Genomic DNA, 18,842 nt, shown 5'->3' on the forward strand with positions numbered 1-18,842 from the left:
AGCAGTTATATACAATGTAAACAATTATTGTAAATATCTGTAAAACTCATACACGATCAAATCTAATTGTATACTATTATATTAGTATATGCCTAGTTAGCAAGTATAATATGTTGTCATTTTTATACGTAGTATAATGTATAGCATAAAATAACAAAAATAAAAAACAACTGCTATCACCAAATGCGATGTGCTGAAAAAATAATTGACTTGAAGCAAAACAAGAATGAAAAAATTAAGGTATACATAAAATATGAATTTTAATTTATATTTTACAATAAATAATTGTTCTTACACACAAAAAAACCGTTACCTGCAATATTTATTTTACATTTTTTTGTTTTTCTTAACATTCATCACAAATCCGTCCATTCCTAAAGGCTAAAGGCTTAAGGATATTGCCTCAAAAAAAAGTGTTTGCCCTACGCTGATCAAATAGGTAAATCGCCATTTATGGGTCAAGTACCTACATATAAAAAAGTAAAAAACATTATGAATTTTAGATATTTATTGTAAATTTTTGTAAAATGTGTTGATATGCTTTTATAGAGTTCTTTAGGTAGCTAGGACGTAATACCCGCCTATATTATGTTGTCTCCGTCTCACAAGTGCGTAACATTTTAAAAACTGTTTACTGTTTAGCGCTGGATAGAACCACTCGGTCTGTTCTCTTAGTAGAAGCACTAAAAGTTAACCCAATGTTTTTATTTGTTTGATATCTTTAATAATAAAATAGTTATAAATGTTGTAATACTTTTAAAAATCTAATATTTTGAAGTTTTCCAAACTTCAATAACTTTTGATGTACTGGTCTTATCAAGAAAATAAAAACGCTGTTAAAATTCTCCTCTTATTGTTGTGAAAATTTGGTTTCTTAGTTATAACACTTATAACTAATAGTTTTCTCGGTTCTTTCCCGCGCGAAACTGTTTCTGCTATGTTACGCACTTGTAAGACGAAGACAACACATGCGGGTATCACGTCCTCTTAATTTATAAATCGAGAGATTAACATACCAGGAACCCTATAATAAATATAAATATATAACTATTGACTTCCTATGCTATAATAATATGCAATAATAGCAGCTATTATACTACTATTAATATTACAATTGTAATCAGTGTAACCTTACAATATTTACAAAATTTAAAAATATAATAACATATAAAAGTGGATTTTAATTAACAACTAACGATATAATATGAATTATGAACAGCGAACGCCGAACAGTTATTATTTCCGTGCCCAACGGCCAACACAATAATATCGGCTATATCTCCAGGGGAGTGCAAACGGTTGGACGAGAGTGTCACCTAACCTCTGGCTTATTCTTGTCATATAAAATGTATGATAAAGTCATGAATATAGGTAATATATATAAAATATAACACATAATCTGAGAAAAGTCAAAAATGTATATCCTCCATCTTAAAAAAAAAAAAAATGAGTAAGCTACTGTCATCTCCACTTATATCCTATAAGTATAATAACTAACAATACTAATATATATATATATATATATATATTCAACCTTTTATTGTAGTTGACGGACCAATTTATACATTTAAAAACATTAGGAAGGCCGTAATAAAAAAAAAAATTTATTTGTATTTCATTTTATAACAAACATTTAATTATAACAAAATACATAAGTTGCCAGTTGTCATGTTGTAGAATACCTCACCACTCACTGTCGATAATCGATCAAAAAGTCCGTTTTGAAAAAGTTTGACTTAAAGTCCGAAAATACAAAATATTATATAACATAATATAATATAATACATAACTTTTAATACAAAATAAAAATTATTTGGCAACAATCTATCTCTAAAACTAACAATTCTAAAATTTCTAACGCATCAAGTTTTGCGTTACTCAACTGTAAAATGATGTACCATATTATGCAACATTATAAGTTATATTTCTATGCATACAAAACGAAGTATATATTAAATACATATAGCATAATATGTAGATATATGTAAGTACTATAACTATATGAACTGTTCAGAAATTTTTATTATTTTGTATTAATATCTACCCGTACATTTTTTTTCATTGTTCCAATTATTCACGACTTAGATTCCAATCACGAATTTTTTTGAATAATATTATAGAATATGACCTAGTTCCGTATGTTGCGTTTTTAAATGTTTATTGTCTGTCAGAATTGCTTACCTGTTGTAAAAGGTCTGAAATCTGAATACCTATGCGGCATTAATTGTATCTGTGTGTAGTACACTAGTACTATGATTTATATACGTACCAGTAGGCGGAAAAAATCCCAAAAAAATAAACACACCAAGGAAAAACTCCCAGAAATATAAATATAAATGTGAACACTTATATACCGTTATACCATTTTATGGCTTTTATCCTTATAATTTTTTAAGTTTTTAATTTTTAAATGACAGTATAGAGTTTTAATTTCATATTCTGAATAGGGCTAATAGTTAATGAGTTATAGGTATTTAAAGTTTAGACAACCGTAGTAGTGGAGTAGTGGACAAACATTTTGTTATTTAAAGAATAATTTTAGATAAAAGAATCACCCGGTATATAGATAATATAAATATTATATATAAACTGAATTATCATCGTTGTTCTTCGTTCTATTGAAATCATATGAGTTTCTTCTTCGTTGCTCAAGTTTATACTTTATATAGGGGGTTTGATATTAGGATAATGGATACGTTCGTCATTTATAGACCACCTGTCAATAAATTGCATTTTTATTACCCGATTATTGATAAGCCTTTTGACATTTAATTTAATTTAAAATGTTCGGTTTTACCAATATAATTTAATATTTATATATATTAACCAGCTGAGTAATATTGACACTTCATACAGTACTCCATTACTTAGTTGTTGAGATAGTTCATAGTACCTACACGTCCTAATATTTTATCTAGTTATAAATTTGTTTTATATTTTAAACTTTTGTTTTAACAAATTTTGTTTACAAAAAGGTTATATTTATGCTGTAAAGTATATTGGCAAATTAAATATAATTTAGAGGTGTTCTACTAAATGTACCGAAGAATTATATACCGATCTCAAAAAAGAAAACCCAGAAGTAAAGACAGGCCGTAGCCATGTTAAAGATGATGACAGCGTAATAAAGGTGCAAAAAGCTTTGTGTGCGATGAAGGAACGAACGAAAACGGGTTTATCTAAGCCACTTGAAGTTTATGCGGTAGAAATGTCTAAGTTGGACGGTAACACTGCAAAGATTCCAGCAAAGATGCCAGTGGAAGACCATGTTAAAAGAACATTGAGAAATTAACGTTCTGTATTAAATCCAGATGAACCAACTAGTCTTGACAATTTGGTCATTGACGGTAGGTACCTAAATTGTATTAATTATTATTAGTAATTAAAATTATTGTAGTACCTACTCAGTTCTTTACTTTTAAAACAAATGACTAATGAGTAGTGCACAACACTCAACAGCCAACAGGTCATCCTGAGTATCAAAATGTTTCAATTTTTGACAGTGGTATTAATTCTGAAGAAAGGATTTTGATTTTTGGGACAGTAGAAGGTATGAACAATTTATCAAAATCCAGTACTTGACATTTAGATGGTAATTTTTCACTAGCACCAAAATTATTTTTACAATTGTATGTCATAACTCATAAGAGTAGAAGTACATCAGTAGATCAGTAGATGGTGTATTTATAGATGCAATTTATCGCCTATTAGAAAGAAAAACATCTGAAACATATAAAATAGTATTTAGAACATTAGTTGAGAAGTGTGCAGAGCAAAATCTGTACCTGGATGAAAAATATGTTGAATTGTACGAATTGTCCGATAAACATAATAAAATTTAAAAAAATTCAACTAAAGTTTCCTCAGTGTCTGGAATGTCCACGAGGCAATGTTGAATGATGAACATAGAACTAACAAACAACTGAGGGATGGAATCATAGGTTCTCCAATCTGGTAGGTCATAACCATCCATCTATTTGGACTCTAATAAAAAAAATGAGATTAGAAATTGCTGTAGATGGTACCAAAATAAGGCAGTACAATTTAGGCACAATTCAACCAGCAAAAAGAAGAAAACTTACAAGTTACAGTAAAAAAAGCGGGTAAGTCGTGGATGTCGCTCTACTGTACAGTAGGTTATAAGTGGGTTACTGTAATGGATGGAATTAAATTTGAATCCAATGATGTATCATTGTATACGAAAAACGATTCTGAGCAGGGTCGGTTTTATGTCTAGGATATATTATATATTATTAAAAATTTTCAAATCTTAGATTTAAAAAGAAATTTTTTTATAAATTTCTAGCCTCAAATAATTTGGGAATTTTGAATTTTCGTAATTTCTACGTATGTTGTCAAAATTCAAAATTTGTATGATTATAAAAAAAATTGTTACTAGGTATGTATTTCTTTTATTTTTCAACCGCTATTGTAAAAATATGTAAAAATATGTTTGGTATATACTTTTATCTATTATTATTATTATATGACTATATTATGTACCTATTGTACCTACTATTTTTGGATTTGAGTACCCGTAATCCGTATCCGTATGGCGTATATAAAATTGTCTATGTTTGTTATACTTTTTTTCCTGGAATTTTTTTCCGCAATTTATACGTACCATAGTCCATATTATGTGGAATCATTGATATAAATATTAGTATTTAATACAATTAAAAATCAATCGTATAATACTATAATGTAATAAAAATCGCGAATTCAACAGAAAATGCACATTCATTTTGTCACTTTACAGAAAGGAATATTAGACATTTATTAGTTTTAGCTATAGTTAAGCAAGTATGTAGCGCACCATTTTGTTTTCTCACTCTTTAGGTATTAGGTTTATGTTTTTATAAAACCGTATAATTTTTTAATTTTTTTCACCCTTATATATTATATTGATGAAACTACTATCAACTTTTGATTTTCAAATGATACCATTTAATTAAAATATCATGAATTTACGTGATAATATTTTTATTTTTCGTTGATCGGTTTGTGAGCAGTGGCGTATCTATGTATTTAAGCATAGAGGTGCACCTAATTTTTCGGGCCCCTTATAAAGTTTCAGTTTGCTACTTGTTGATTAGGGGCTCAAGGACTCTATTTATAAAACACAGCTAAAGGGCCCTGGTGCAATGCACCTCCTGCACCCCCTCTAAGTACGCCACTGTTTGTGAGATACAGCTCCTAGGAGTATTGGTGGTTTTTACTATTTTTCTAATAATTGTAAAGACCAGTTGCTAGTGATAAATTCAACATCGTTGAATCCAAGGTAACAAAATAAATCCAAATAGTAATCTTTAATCAATTGTTATTTATTTTGTTGTTTAATTAGTGTACCCAGTTTAGATCACCCGCAATTATTATTTTCTATAAATATTGATTGCCTTGTTGTATACTAAATAATCTATGATAGCTCTCTCCACATAATTTGATTATGTTTATATAGGAATTGAAGGGGCAGTTAATACTTATTGAGCATATTATACTACTTCTTGAAGTACTAAGATAAAGTTCATAACAATTTGTTTGTTTCAGAACTCTTGTACTCTTCAGTAATTAGTATTACATAATCAGTAGGTAAGGTTTAAAATAACAGTTAATAATGTTTATGAAATAATATCCAACTAGCAGTTGGAAAAATGCTTAAAAGATAGCTTAAAAGATATTGATAGTATTCAAAATTCAAAGTAAATAATATCATTATTCATTATCATCAAAACGTTTAAAGTTTGTAATCACCAAGTATCATAACATAATATTATAATAATTCTTACTTAAAAAAATATAATTTGATAGTTTTTTTTGAGGACTTTTGGCAGGTAAAATTGATATTAACTAGATGATTAGTTTTCTGTTAACAAATATAAAGGAATTATAATAACAATAATATCAAATTCACCATGTTTTTTGTATTTTTATTATATTAAAAAAAAAATTGAAAATGATAAATTTGAAACTAACATCGAAAAAAAAAATTATAATAATAATAAATATTAATTTTTAAAATTAAATAGTAGTAGTAAAATTATGTTTTCACCTAAAAATTAGCTAAAAATGTACATATCACGAACATAACAATATTTTTTACTTGAAAAATTAAAAAAAAAAACATAATGTTATATAATATATTTATAATACATAAGTATTTTGTACATCACAAGCAATTATTTTGTTTAACATTTTGTGAATTGTAGATAATTGAATGCATATGCTTACATTAATTGAAGCTTTTAGTTAAACTTCTAAAATCAGTTTATTTTCCAAAATTTGGTAAATAACTATCAACCCATTGGGTTATTGTACATTTCACTCTAGTATAACCAGGTTGAAATATTTAAAATTTATCCATAGTACACTTGGATGAAATTACTCATCAACTGTTTATGAATTAGTATTGGAATACAATTATTTGATAGAAACCCATAATTTAAATATAAAGTTCATTTATAAAAGAATAATAAATATCTTTAAAAAAAACTGAATTCCAAATTATGAGATAAGTTTAAGAATATTAAAACATTCACATTTTTGACGATTAAGTTTTACAGTTATCATTAACTCAAATTAAACACTTAATTCAATAATAATACAAAACAACCAAAAAATTTGTTTTATTTTTATTTGGGATATAAATAACAATATCTTATTCAATATTACATCAAATTAAAATTGAAAAATATTAAAATTAACTGTTATATTAAATTTAAAAAATAATAATAAAAATAGAAAGTACACATTTAGATTGAATTTTAACAGAGCAGTAATCTCACCCAAGTCATAAATATATTCTGAGTAACAAAATAATAATAATAATAATAATTAAATAAATAGTATAATTTTATCATACAATCTGGACGAACCAAGTGCTTGAACTCAGAAAAAAATTTTGAATTAAAAAAAATATATACTTAAGCTCTTTATGGGCAGTTATAGAAAAAGGTAAGTGAGGTATTGATTTATGTGTTCCTGAACCAAAACTTAATTGAAATTAACATAAATAGATTTTAATATATTTGTTTTTAATATAAAGTTAATTAAAACAGTATTTTATTTTATTATTTACAGGAACTAATGTAGGGCGCATTTATTTTTATATATTATTAAAAATGACTACTTAGGTAACTTAAGTATTATTATTTTATTTTTTGACATAAATAATTAAAAATTTTGTTTTTTAAGCAAACCAATCAAATAAAATCTATATTTCTGAGTCCTTTTAACTTTTGAACATGAAAAAGTGAATGTACTTTACTTGATAATTATTTATCATATACATTTATATATTATTTTTAACAAATAAAAAAAGCAATAAATGAATATTATACTGTCTTACTGTCTAGTGTCAAGACTAGTGTCAACAATTGAAGCATCTTGGCATCACATTTTTGTATTAATTGTTGACGGAATGCACAGGTGACCAAATGCTAACAGTCTATTATATGTTATTTTAATATGTATTTTTTCTTTAATAGATATAAGTATATTGTAGCCTATTAATTTAATTACAAAAAAAAAAAAAAAAAAAAGGAAAGATGTTTCAAAATTAAATACAAAATAATATTTAATTTATTGGATAATGCAATCTCACGTAATGGTCGGAACGGGAACATTTAGGGCACTGTCACGCGAGTTAGAGTGCGAGGTGGCGCGTAACAGCGTGACAGCTTCTCGTTCAGAGCTGCATTTAACCACTGTTAGTCATTTAGGACGAGGATTTTTCTTCTTTTTACGTTTAAAAAAACAACAACATCTATAAACAACAGTTGGTTTAGATAAAACATTAAAATGTATATACAAAACTTTTAATCATACTTAGTGTCATCAACAATTTCTGTTTCAGCTTGTGCTGTAATAGGAGTATTGGAATGGCCAGCAGTTGGATCATCATTTGCCAATTCACCATTAGTCGAGCTTACCACCTTTGAATAAAAATAAATACAAACAAATTATAATATTTAATAAAATAATTATTCTTGATTAAATTACTTGAACACTTCCGTGACGATCAGCAGGGGTTAAGTTTCCTAATGTGTGACCTGGAAGCTTAGACCCATCTTGCCAACCTTTTGTTCCAGACTAAAAAAATTATAACAACGTAAACAATAACTTAAGAATTTAATGAATCTTATTACTAAAAGTGTATTAGCATTTACAAAAGATGACATTTTGTTACAGTAAAAACATATTTTTTACAGGAATGATTCTACTGGTAAAAATATAAATTAAATGAATATTATACAGTTATGTATGGCTTGTACTATGTACACTTGGTTTTGCAGGATAAAAAATTAGATGGTCTTTAATGAAATCGATACCTTATTGATTAACAATACACTATCATCATTATCATCACTGTAGACTGACATTTCGTCATTGTCCTTGCACATTAATAATAATACAACATGATTTAATTAACAATAATATAAAACAATTTAGACTAATAAATAAATTTACCTTGTTGCCTGCAACTTGTCTTTCTCTATTTGGTGATAAAATAACTTCTTGACTGGACTGAATGGAACTAACTAATGTGCACTAAAAATAAAAATAAAAATAGTTATGTATCATAATAATATCATCGTAACCAACAAACATTTAGACATTGTATTAAAAAAAAAAACCATACAATTATTAATGACCACTATAAATGCTATCCGTGTGACTTACCAGATTACTTTCAGATGTTCGAGGACTTTCATTGGATATGTTGCGTATAACGCGAAGTATGTTAAACAAGCCACGTTTCTGATTTTATAGCATAAGATAACACAAAAAAAAAAATCATGCGGCATGCACAGAAAATATAAAGGTAAAAAGAACCAAAATTATTATGTTGATAGCGAAATATTAATTTCTTCAAGATATACTAAGTATATAATATTATTATTATAATAAAATGATTTTATTAAAAGGCATCAACATTTATGATCTAAAAATAAATAATAAACCTAATCGTTAGTTTTAATTTTAAACGGGTTACAAGCATTTAATTTAACTAATATATTTGATATTAGTATTAATTTAATTAACAATAATAAAATATGTAAGTAAGGTAATTTAATAAAATAGATATTTTAAATAACTTGTAAAATTAAAATATTTACTACACATTCTTACATTACATCATAATAATTAATAATTATCCAACAACTTTCATATTGTTTAATTAAATCAAGAAAGTATAATGAATGATGTAATAATATTATAATAAAATAATATAATTATGTACTCAGCAAAAATAAATAGTTGATACTAAAATTTGTATTTATCAAAAATACAAAAAGATGTAACTAAAAATTACAGCTGATTGATAGATAATAGAATGAAAAAAAGTTTACCTATACCGAGCTATACAGTATAAATTATATCTCATCATTATTTCATACTTGTAAAATATTCATAAAAAAATAAAGAAATTTACTCAATTTAGAAATGCTAAGTTTTTAGTTAGTGTATTCATGCAATTAAGTCATTAGTGGTCAAAAATGAATTTTTTTTTTTTTAAAAAGCATAACATACCATTGTTTTTCCCGTCCAATCAAATTCGGAGTCGTTAACATAACCTTTTTTCTCAAATAAATTATTGAATAATGTACGCAAATATTCATAATCTGGTGTCTCAAAAAAATCCAACCGTCTAACATAACGTAAATACTGGGCCATTTCCTCTAAAAACATAATTAAACAGATTAGAAATAAAATCATCTCTTATACATCAATAAATACCAGGATATCCATCACACAAAACTTCTATAGGAGTTGCTCGTTTTGTATCACCAATTTTTTGATATCTTTCTTTAAGAGTATCAGCTTTTAAGCCTTGCCATGGTAATGAACCTCGTAAAAAGTACATAAACATATGTCCAAGAGCTTCTAAATCATCTCGCCGACTTTGTTCTACAAAAAACCATACAATACAAATTTAATAAATAATATTTATGCAAAAATTATATTAAAAAAATTAATTTAATCTATTAGTGTTCAACTTAATCATTAAACTTTAAATGTTTAATAAAGTATTATGTATTTTTACATTAAAATTTGTATATAAATATTCCAAATCTAATTTCAATCTAAATAATTAAAAATATGGTAAGCTGTATACAACCTAAAGCTCCTATGATGAATATAGAAAACAATGGCTGTATCTGAGTTAGGTCTAAAAATAATTGAAGTTCACAATTTGTATGATTTATTTTGTATACAATATTATAATATATAATAAAAGATTTTTTTAATAGAATTTGGGCATAAAACATTAAGTGGCCAAATTTCTATGAATTTATTAAATCTGTTTCTTATATATTTTTAACGAATAACATCTTACTATACAGAGTATCCTGCGAAAATTTACCCATTGAAATATCTTTTAAGATAATAAATATACTATAAATTATAAATCTGTTTTTATTAGACTCACATATACAAGGGTTACATGTATTTTATTATTTTATTTTATTAAATTATTTTATTTTAATTTTTGAAAATCTCATAGTTTATTTTTCATCTTAAAGTTTTTTTACTGAAAATTTTGATCTTTCAACATTCTATTTTCATTAATCTCACGACTTTTAATAATTTTTTTAGTTTATGGATAGGTTTTGTATATGCAGCGAGTTCTCCTCAAAGGCTAATGAGTATATCCTCACGGGACACCCTGTATAAACAAATTTTGTTGTATATGACAACAAATCAAATAATTTAATATTTAATTAATTGAACATAAAATAAAAAACTGAAGAAAACTAACAATTATAATGAAATTGTTTTAACCATGCCAATAATAACTATAGGATATTATAAGTTACAGACAGCCCTAAATCTATTAAAATGGGAAGGAAAATTTTTTTTTTTAAAACCCAACTATCACAATATGATTTTTAACATAGGACCTAATTAGTGTAACATTTAATCTGGGGCTCAACTAGTATGCACCAATAAAAATAACACTAACTGTTAGCTGTTAAATAAAAAATATAATGTAGACTTTTAAATTATAACGGCATGTTTTTCAACAAACAAATACTTTTAATTTGTTCAGATTAAAAACAAGTGATACTACAGATTAAGATATAATGGATTGGAAATGAGCACCTTAGCAAAAGTGACCACATCTCTCTCTCTCTCATACAAGAGATAAGTGCAGGGGGGTGATGTAATGGGCATCGAGAGTTTACGCCAGCATTATAAAACATAAACTAAGGTACACAATTTGATACCAAATAAAACCATCAGTAGCAATGATAACATTCAGTTCCCAGTGTTAAAAATCTCTTGGTGGATGTCCCCTGATCTCCGCCAACCATATAGTTTTCAGTCCATTATATTTTAGTTCTTGAGTAATACTTAATATTTAAATAGTAACTATCAATGAAATTTTCTTTTTATTTTAGAACTTAACAGGCTTGAAAAAATTGATGAACCTTATACATAATTTAGGGTTAGGCTCTGAAAAATAAATGTAAATACCTTTTCCTAAATGTGTGTTTATGCTCATATATCTTGCTGTACCAGTTAAACTTTTATGTTCCCGGTATGGTATATGTTTATTTGTTTCTAAATCTATGTATTCTTTAGCTAAACCAAAATCTATAATAAAACAATATTTGATATTAATTTAAACAGTTTATAAGTGTAGAAAATTTGGAACTTGTAATTAAGTTACTTCTATTATAGAATAGATAGTATTATATTGAGATATATTCATATTATAAAAAAAAGGTTCCAATAAATATTAATGAAATTAATCGATACACTTATAATAGTTCAATTTTACCGTAACAGTTATATAATATATAAAAATCTGATGCCGGATTGCATGAACAATTACTTAACATTTAATGAATCAATGGTGAGCTTATGGTTCCTTAAACATGATTTAGTGGCCAATGATTGGTCTATTAAATTAATACATTTTTCATGCAACCCGGCATTAGTCTTAATACTGATTAGTACCTATAAAAACTCAAAAATAAAAAAATAACTAATTTACTAAAAATAAATTAAGGATACAATTGTGGTACAGAACAAATTCCAAATTCCTTAAGTAAAATTTATAATTATTATTAACCTATAATATGAATAGTTTTATCTTTTTTCGTTGAAGTGCGACCAATGAGAAAATTTTCTGGTTTAACATCTCTATATATAAGATGTCGACCATGAACATATTCTATCCTGTGCAACTTTAAAACAACACAAAAAATTAATTAGAGATATAATTAAAAATGGAATGAATACTAAGAATATTACATTTTTATCATCATATAAAATAAATATAAAACAATTACCAATTGAGTGGCAATCATGAGAACAGTTTTGAGCGAAAACTCACGCCCACACATATCAAATAAGTCCTCAAGACTAGGACCAAGGAGTTCCATGACTAAAGCATTATATTTGCCACATGGACCAAAAAAAAATACTTCTGGTATGCCATCTGAGAAGAAAGCAGGAGCTATGCAATAAAACAAATATGATTATATTAATAAAAGTTAAAAATTACTGTAAATTATATATTCATGTAACCTGTGTTTCAACACTTAATAAAAATATATATTTATCTTTACCATGAGATCCCAGTAATTTATAAAAGCGATATTCCAAATGCAATTGAGGTGCTTTAGATTTCATTGGCTCCTAAAATATTAAAAATAGAAAATTATTTAATCATAAACCTACCTATTAAAATTATTGTATTACACAAATATCAACATATGTCCATCATTTAAATATGATGCTTTATTAGTTATAATAATATGATTCTTACCATTTTAATTGCCACGTGTTCATTAGTGTATAAGTTTTTTCCTGAAAAATGAAAATATACATTAAAGAATAAACATAATTATTTAATATTAAAAATCATGTGTTTAAATTATTTTTATTCACTATTTTTTGTATAGCATATAAATGATATGCAAATAGTCCACAGCATCACAAATATTTACATCATCACATTAATTCTTAAGAAAACACTACACTTGCATGTGTTGATATTTTACTCGGTATTTTAAGATATACAAACAATATACAATTTTAAAATACACATAACTCGCTTTAAAATTAAAATACATTAAAAAGCTTATGAAAAACCCTCAAAAATTATTTTACCTTTAATTTTTATAAGAGGACATTCCACTCTAAATTTTAAGTTAATGGAGCTAAACGTGATCTTCAGAGCATAACATTTGCCATGTTACACGCTTGTAAGACGAAGACAACACATGGGAGTGTAGCGTCCTTTTAAAATTAGTTTTAAAGGGAGGTTTAGAGATTACTAATAAGTAAACATTTTTTTATTAACATTCCATTTAAAAATATTAATTATCTTTAAATGATTAATCTATAGTATTATCCAATTGAATAAAATTTGTTTGTGGTATAAAAACTTATACTTAAAATCCTGTATATTATGTGAATAATATGAATAGAGTTTGAGTAATGTATGTAGTGCATTATGTTGGACACATTATGTATATTATACATGTATTATAGACATACTAGACATCAATTATAGTATATTTGATATTCAAAGGTATAGATGAATCTTAAATGTGATTAACCCATTCACTACTCTAGATATTATGTTAATGTATTTTATAACATTATTGTTTGCCGATAACTGTAGAATTTTAAGAAACTAATTTTAAACATAAATTATTAGATCATAATATAAATATCAAGAATAGAATTTAAAAAAAAAAAATAAAAATTATAAAATATTTTATGTATCATACACAGGTTGAAGAGCGTAAATAGTATAGCAATGAAAATATCAAATGAGTTTTTGAAGAATGAAGTCTTTACCAAGGTACTAATAACTATGTTACTAATTCAAAATCAAATTAACAAAAATTAACCATATAACTATCATTTCTATAATATTCTAACAAATAAAAACTATTAATCTAAGTCAAAGGATTTCAACCTTTAATTTTTTTACAGCAGGCAGAATTAGAGATAAGTTTTGACATGATAGGCCAATGATGTTGGAAAATGGGTAAGATCTAATGGGATTGAAAACAATAATTTTACTAATTTTCTCGCAGTGACTCCAATTTTTAACATATTTATAATTAGGATCTTATAATTTGAAATGAGCTTGGATGGCTGGTTCGAAAACCTTGGTAGACATTGATTGAAAAAGATGACCTTATATCTAACTTAACAGTTATTTGGCTTAAAGAAAATTTAGAATGGATTTATCTGGTTGAGATTAGTATATAATTGTTGTTATATAATTTAGTAGTTAATACAATATTATCATTTACAGATTTAAAAAATTATATAAAACTAAATATTTTACTAAATATTTTAGTATAAAAAGTTGGCAGTAACTTCAATTAAGTAAAAATGAAAATTATAGTAACAGTAAAATGGGCTTAAATATTATTGACCAAACAATAATGTATTTACCTGGCAAAGGGTCTTAGGGTCAGTTGGTAAACAAGAGTTTCAGTAAAATATATGTCCAAACAAGACATAAATATTAAATAATGATCAATTTTGTTGAGTTTTTTTTTCATATGATACACAAATGAACAAAAATAGTTTAAATTAAAGACCTTGATCGAAAAAAAATTAAAAATACCACATTGGATTTTATAAATTTGTTGAAATCAATATATCAATGACGCATTATTCTTATTCTTAATTTGTAGCAACTAGCTAACAACTATGTGTTCAAAATGTATAATATAATAATAATAATAATAATATATAATGGAAATATATTTTTAGATCAAGATACACCTAACAAGTAATTCCGCATTCTAGGAATAATTACAACTTAAATATCTACTTTCAAATATTGTATTTATCAAAATAATTTTCAGTGATTAATTAATTCATGGATATTAATTAACAACTGATACATTTTTAACTAAACCTTATATTTTAAGGAATCATAAAAAACATGCTTTTAAGAATATTTTATTTTTAATTATTTAAATATATGGTCATCAAATTTAAAATCACCTGAAAGCCAAGGATAAATTTAATACTGAATCATATTAAAACCCAAATACCCCATGTATTCTAAATATTTTAGTATGTACATTCATACAATAAATACCATAATTATAATTAATAGTAATAGTTTTATCAGATATAGTTCTTAAAAAATTAACATAATATATTTTTTTTAAATAATTTAGTAATTTATTTATTTAATAAGAATATTTGTATTAAATATATCTTATAATTGGGTATAGTAAAATTCATAAAATAAATAATAACCATATTTAAGTTATATAAAATGGCATTAGACATTAAAATTGAAATAAAATCAATAATTACTACAAAACTTGACAAAAAAAAAATGTTACGGGTCACTTTGCTAATTTTTAAAAGGATTAATAAAACAATCCTTTTATTAAAGGTTTAAGTTGAATTTAATATATTAGGTAATAAATAGGTAATGTATTCATGTATAATGCAGAGAAATAATAGAATAAATAATATTTAAAATGTAAAACATTAAAAGGACGTTACATCCCCATGAGTTGTCTCCATCCTACAAGTGCGTAACATAGCAAATTTTACACTCAGCAGATCATGTTTAGCTCTGTGAGTTTAAAATTTAGAGTGAATTGACCTCTTATAAAAATTAAAGGTAACATTATTATCGAGGGCTTCTCATAGCTTTTTATTATATTTTAATTTTAAAGCGAGTTATGAGTATTTTAAGATACACAAAAATTTACAATTTTAAAATATTCATAACACGCTTTAAAATAAAAATAAAATAAAAAGCCTTCGATAATAATGTTACCTTTAATTTTTATAAGAGGTCAATTCACTCTAAATTTTAAACTAATAGAGCTGCACGTGTTCTGCAGAACGTAAAAAACCTATGTACCCACCTAAAATATCTAAGATGGTAATACATTTTCAATTGATAAATACATCTACTTGAAGCTTCAGAACTACTTCTACCATTATTTAAATTATCTTATAATCAAATCATAATTTTTGTAAATTTAAGAGTAATGAAGGACAGGACAATATTCAAATTTTCAAATTACAAGATTTTACACATTTAAGCCTTAAGGAGTATCTTGTGGAGATACTAATAATAGGGTTCTAAAAAAATGTACCAACATGTTTTTATGCAATTAATGAATTGGATAATTTTTGGAAACTGTTGGTATATCAACATTTGAATGAAAAGTTTGAGTTATTATGCTTTAAGGATAGTAGTAGTCAATAAAATACTTAGTAAATGGACATAAACTCGGTAATTATAAAAAGTCCATTATTTATTTTTATTTTGTAAAATTATTTGGTGCAATATTAATCCATAAGCATTGTGTATATTCTAAAACTAATGAACTTTGATAACAATATTGTCAATAATTTTATGTGATATTTTCATCCTAAAGGTTATTATTAAAACGTCTAACTTTTTGAAGTAGGTATAAATATTTTATTATTAACTATAATTTTTTCTCTGCACAATATTAGATAAGATAAGGTAATAGACAGTTTGTCAGGTATCTATGGGTACCTACCTAATTGTTATTTTTTGTAGCATGTAATACTATATTGTGAATACTAAAGCCGCGTTTACACGGTGACGACGACAGTTGATGTTTCAATGTTAAAGAACTGTCATGGCAGTACTGTCACACTATCTAACGCGGCTAGATAGTCGACAGTACTGTCGCCGTGTAAACCCCTCTTTAATGGTAATTATAACTAAGTCCTAAAACTTAATGCATTTGCATTTTTTTTCATTTGATCTAATATTGACTTTTATATTATTTGTTTCTACAGACATTTGAAAACATAAAGAATATACCTAATGTTATGATTTTTATTTAGCAATTTTTGCTATTTCTAGTCATTTTTCATTATAATTTGGCAATTCAATGCAAATATAATCTTTTTACGGAAATATATTGCAGCTGTATTATATTTTTCCAAGAAAAAAATTTTAATATACATACATATTAAATAATTTATATGGATATATTTTTCTCCGAAAAAACCATTACCTATCTAATTCATTAATTAATAAAATGGTTATAAAAACACATAAATAACATTAATTTATAGGCTTCAAATACTAAAGTTAAACTTGTTTACTAGATTGTATTTATTATGAGATAATTGATTATGTCAATACCTATTGTATAATAGTAGTTATATGTTTTTTCTAATTCATTTTAATACTAAAAATTGTGAAAACTGGTATTTTAAAATACGTTTACTCTATATTTTTAGGATATTTAATAGTACCTATTTGTTTGTGTATTTTTTAAGTACATTATAACAAAAGGTTTACACTTTATTACTAATAATTATAATTATAAAATTATAACTACTTTATTTAATCTAAATAAAATAATTTAATTTGATCAACAAAATTTGAATGAAAAAAATAAATAAATTAAGTGATCCATAGTAAGTGATTTAAAAAAAAAAAACAAAAGCAACAACATTTGAATTCCATAAATGACTAGAGTTAGGAACTAGATAAAGTTATTTGTATATCTCCTTCCTTACATACTTTATTTTTTAACATTATTAGATGGAAACATTTAGAGGGTTTTTGTTACATAACCAACTTACAAAAAAATGAATTTTAAGATATGATATAGTCAAATAATATTATAAAGGCAGTCCCATACATCCTCTGATGTAAATGAACTACCAAATATTATGGTGATTTGCACAAGGCCTTAGATTGATTTATTATAAATTAAATAAATGAAAGTGATAACATTTTATTTTAATTACGATTAAATTGTTTTAAATATCTTGTAGCAAACATTTCCAATGGTTAATATTATCTTCAATGTGTTATTGATTAATGTGTTTGTAAATAAAAACTAGTATTTACATAATTAAGGGGAAAAAATAATCTAATTATTATTGTTCACCTTGATGTAGTTATTACTAACTTATTAGTAAGATTATGTATATTACATTGAATTTAAATGTTATGTTATTAACACTATCAAGTAGGAAATCCACATTCAAATAGTGTAGTATAAATTGAAATACAAAGATAAGCAATAACTAAAAATGTAGTTTCAAACTTTATGCCAATAATCAATACACCTAATAAATATAACCTAATGTAATAATGCACATTACTTTAGACTAATAACAAATAGATGTATCATTTTTATTTTATGTATGTCATTGAGCAGTACCTATTGAGCGTTACTCATAATATTCTATTTACCAAGTCTTAGTTCCCCGAAATTTCCACAGCCAATCTTCTTGCCAACACGGAAATTCGGGCCAACCATGAGTACACTAGAGTTGGCTGATGATGACAAGCCATGTCGTCCAGCAACTGCTGAATGCATTGCCCTCGATCCGGTGGATTTTCCGCCGCGCTTGTCATCTTTACCGTTTTGCTCCTTCTCCCGGTCCCTTTTCTGCATGGCGCCTGTTTGTGTATAGTCCTCCGCGAGAATTGGCCAATTTTAGCTCATTGTACGCTAAAATTTATTAAAATTCTCCCGATGTTCACACGTTGTGACCCAAGACAATAAACACTGTTATCATTGCATTAATTTTTTACAAGAAATTTAATATGCCAAACCGAAACAGGGCGCCGGTTCTATGACTGCATTTTTTTTGTATTACTAAAGACTAATTAAAAAACAATAGTTTTATTAAAACATACGGTTAACCGTGTTGAAATTGAATAAAATTGAAAACGAAACAATTGCAGCTGAAACTCTCCATTTTTTTGTGACTGATTAAAAAAATTATTTATACATATATATATATATTACATAAATGTGTGTGTGTATATGTACAATGTATAATATTCATATTACATATTATATGCATTCACTAAACATGTG

The 18,842-nt window shown here is 25.6% G+C and overlaps 1 protein-coding gene across 1 annotated transcript; it reads right to left on the reverse strand.

Annotated features, from left to right (window-relative positions):
* Positions 1–5,901: 5,901 nt before the first annotated feature.
* On the reverse strand, positions 5,902–18,738 carry gish (casein kinase I gish). The gene is made up of 12 exons (XM_015512012.2): positions 18,209–18,738; positions 12,782–12,822; positions 12,582–12,651; positions 12,303–12,469; positions 12,083–12,197; positions 11,482–11,601; positions 9,739–9,909; positions 9,532–9,680; positions 8,467–8,547; positions 7,999–8,088; positions 7,825–7,931; positions 5,902–7,762 (listed from the first exon to the last, which is right to left on the reverse strand). The coding sequence occupies exons 1-12, from the start codon at positions 18,411–18,413 to the stop codon at positions 7,711–7,713; spliced, it is 1,368 nt and encodes a 455-aa protein (XP_015367498.1). The 5' UTR covers positions 18,414–18,738; the 3' UTR covers positions 5,902–7,710.
* Between the last annotated feature and the right edge of the window lie 104 nt (positions 18,739–18,842).

The sequence above is a fragment of the Diuraphis noxia genome, unplaced genomic scaffold, assembly GCF_037042655.1.
Source record: "Diuraphis noxia isolate RWA-SAM2 unplaced genomic scaffold, SU_Dnox_SAM2 contig0005, whole genome shotgun sequence".
Classification (NCBI taxonomy): Eukaryota; Metazoa; Arthropoda; class Insecta; order Hemiptera; family Aphididae; genus Diuraphis; species Diuraphis noxia.

Bases quoted from the DNA above. Each gene is read 5' to 3' on its own strand.
- gish (XM_015512012.2), bottom strand. From the start codon at position 18,413: ATGCAGAAAAGGGACCGGGAGAAGGAGCAAAACGGTAAAGATGACAAG. The intron at 12,198-12,302 runs GTAATTGTTTTA...GTTGTTTTAAAG, and splicing joins TCATGATTGCCACTCAATTG to TTGCACAGGATAGAATATGT. The intron at 7,763-7,824 runs GTATGATTAAAA...TGTTGTTTATAG, and splicing joins GAAATTGTTGATGACACTAA to ATGTTGTTGTTTTTTTAAAC.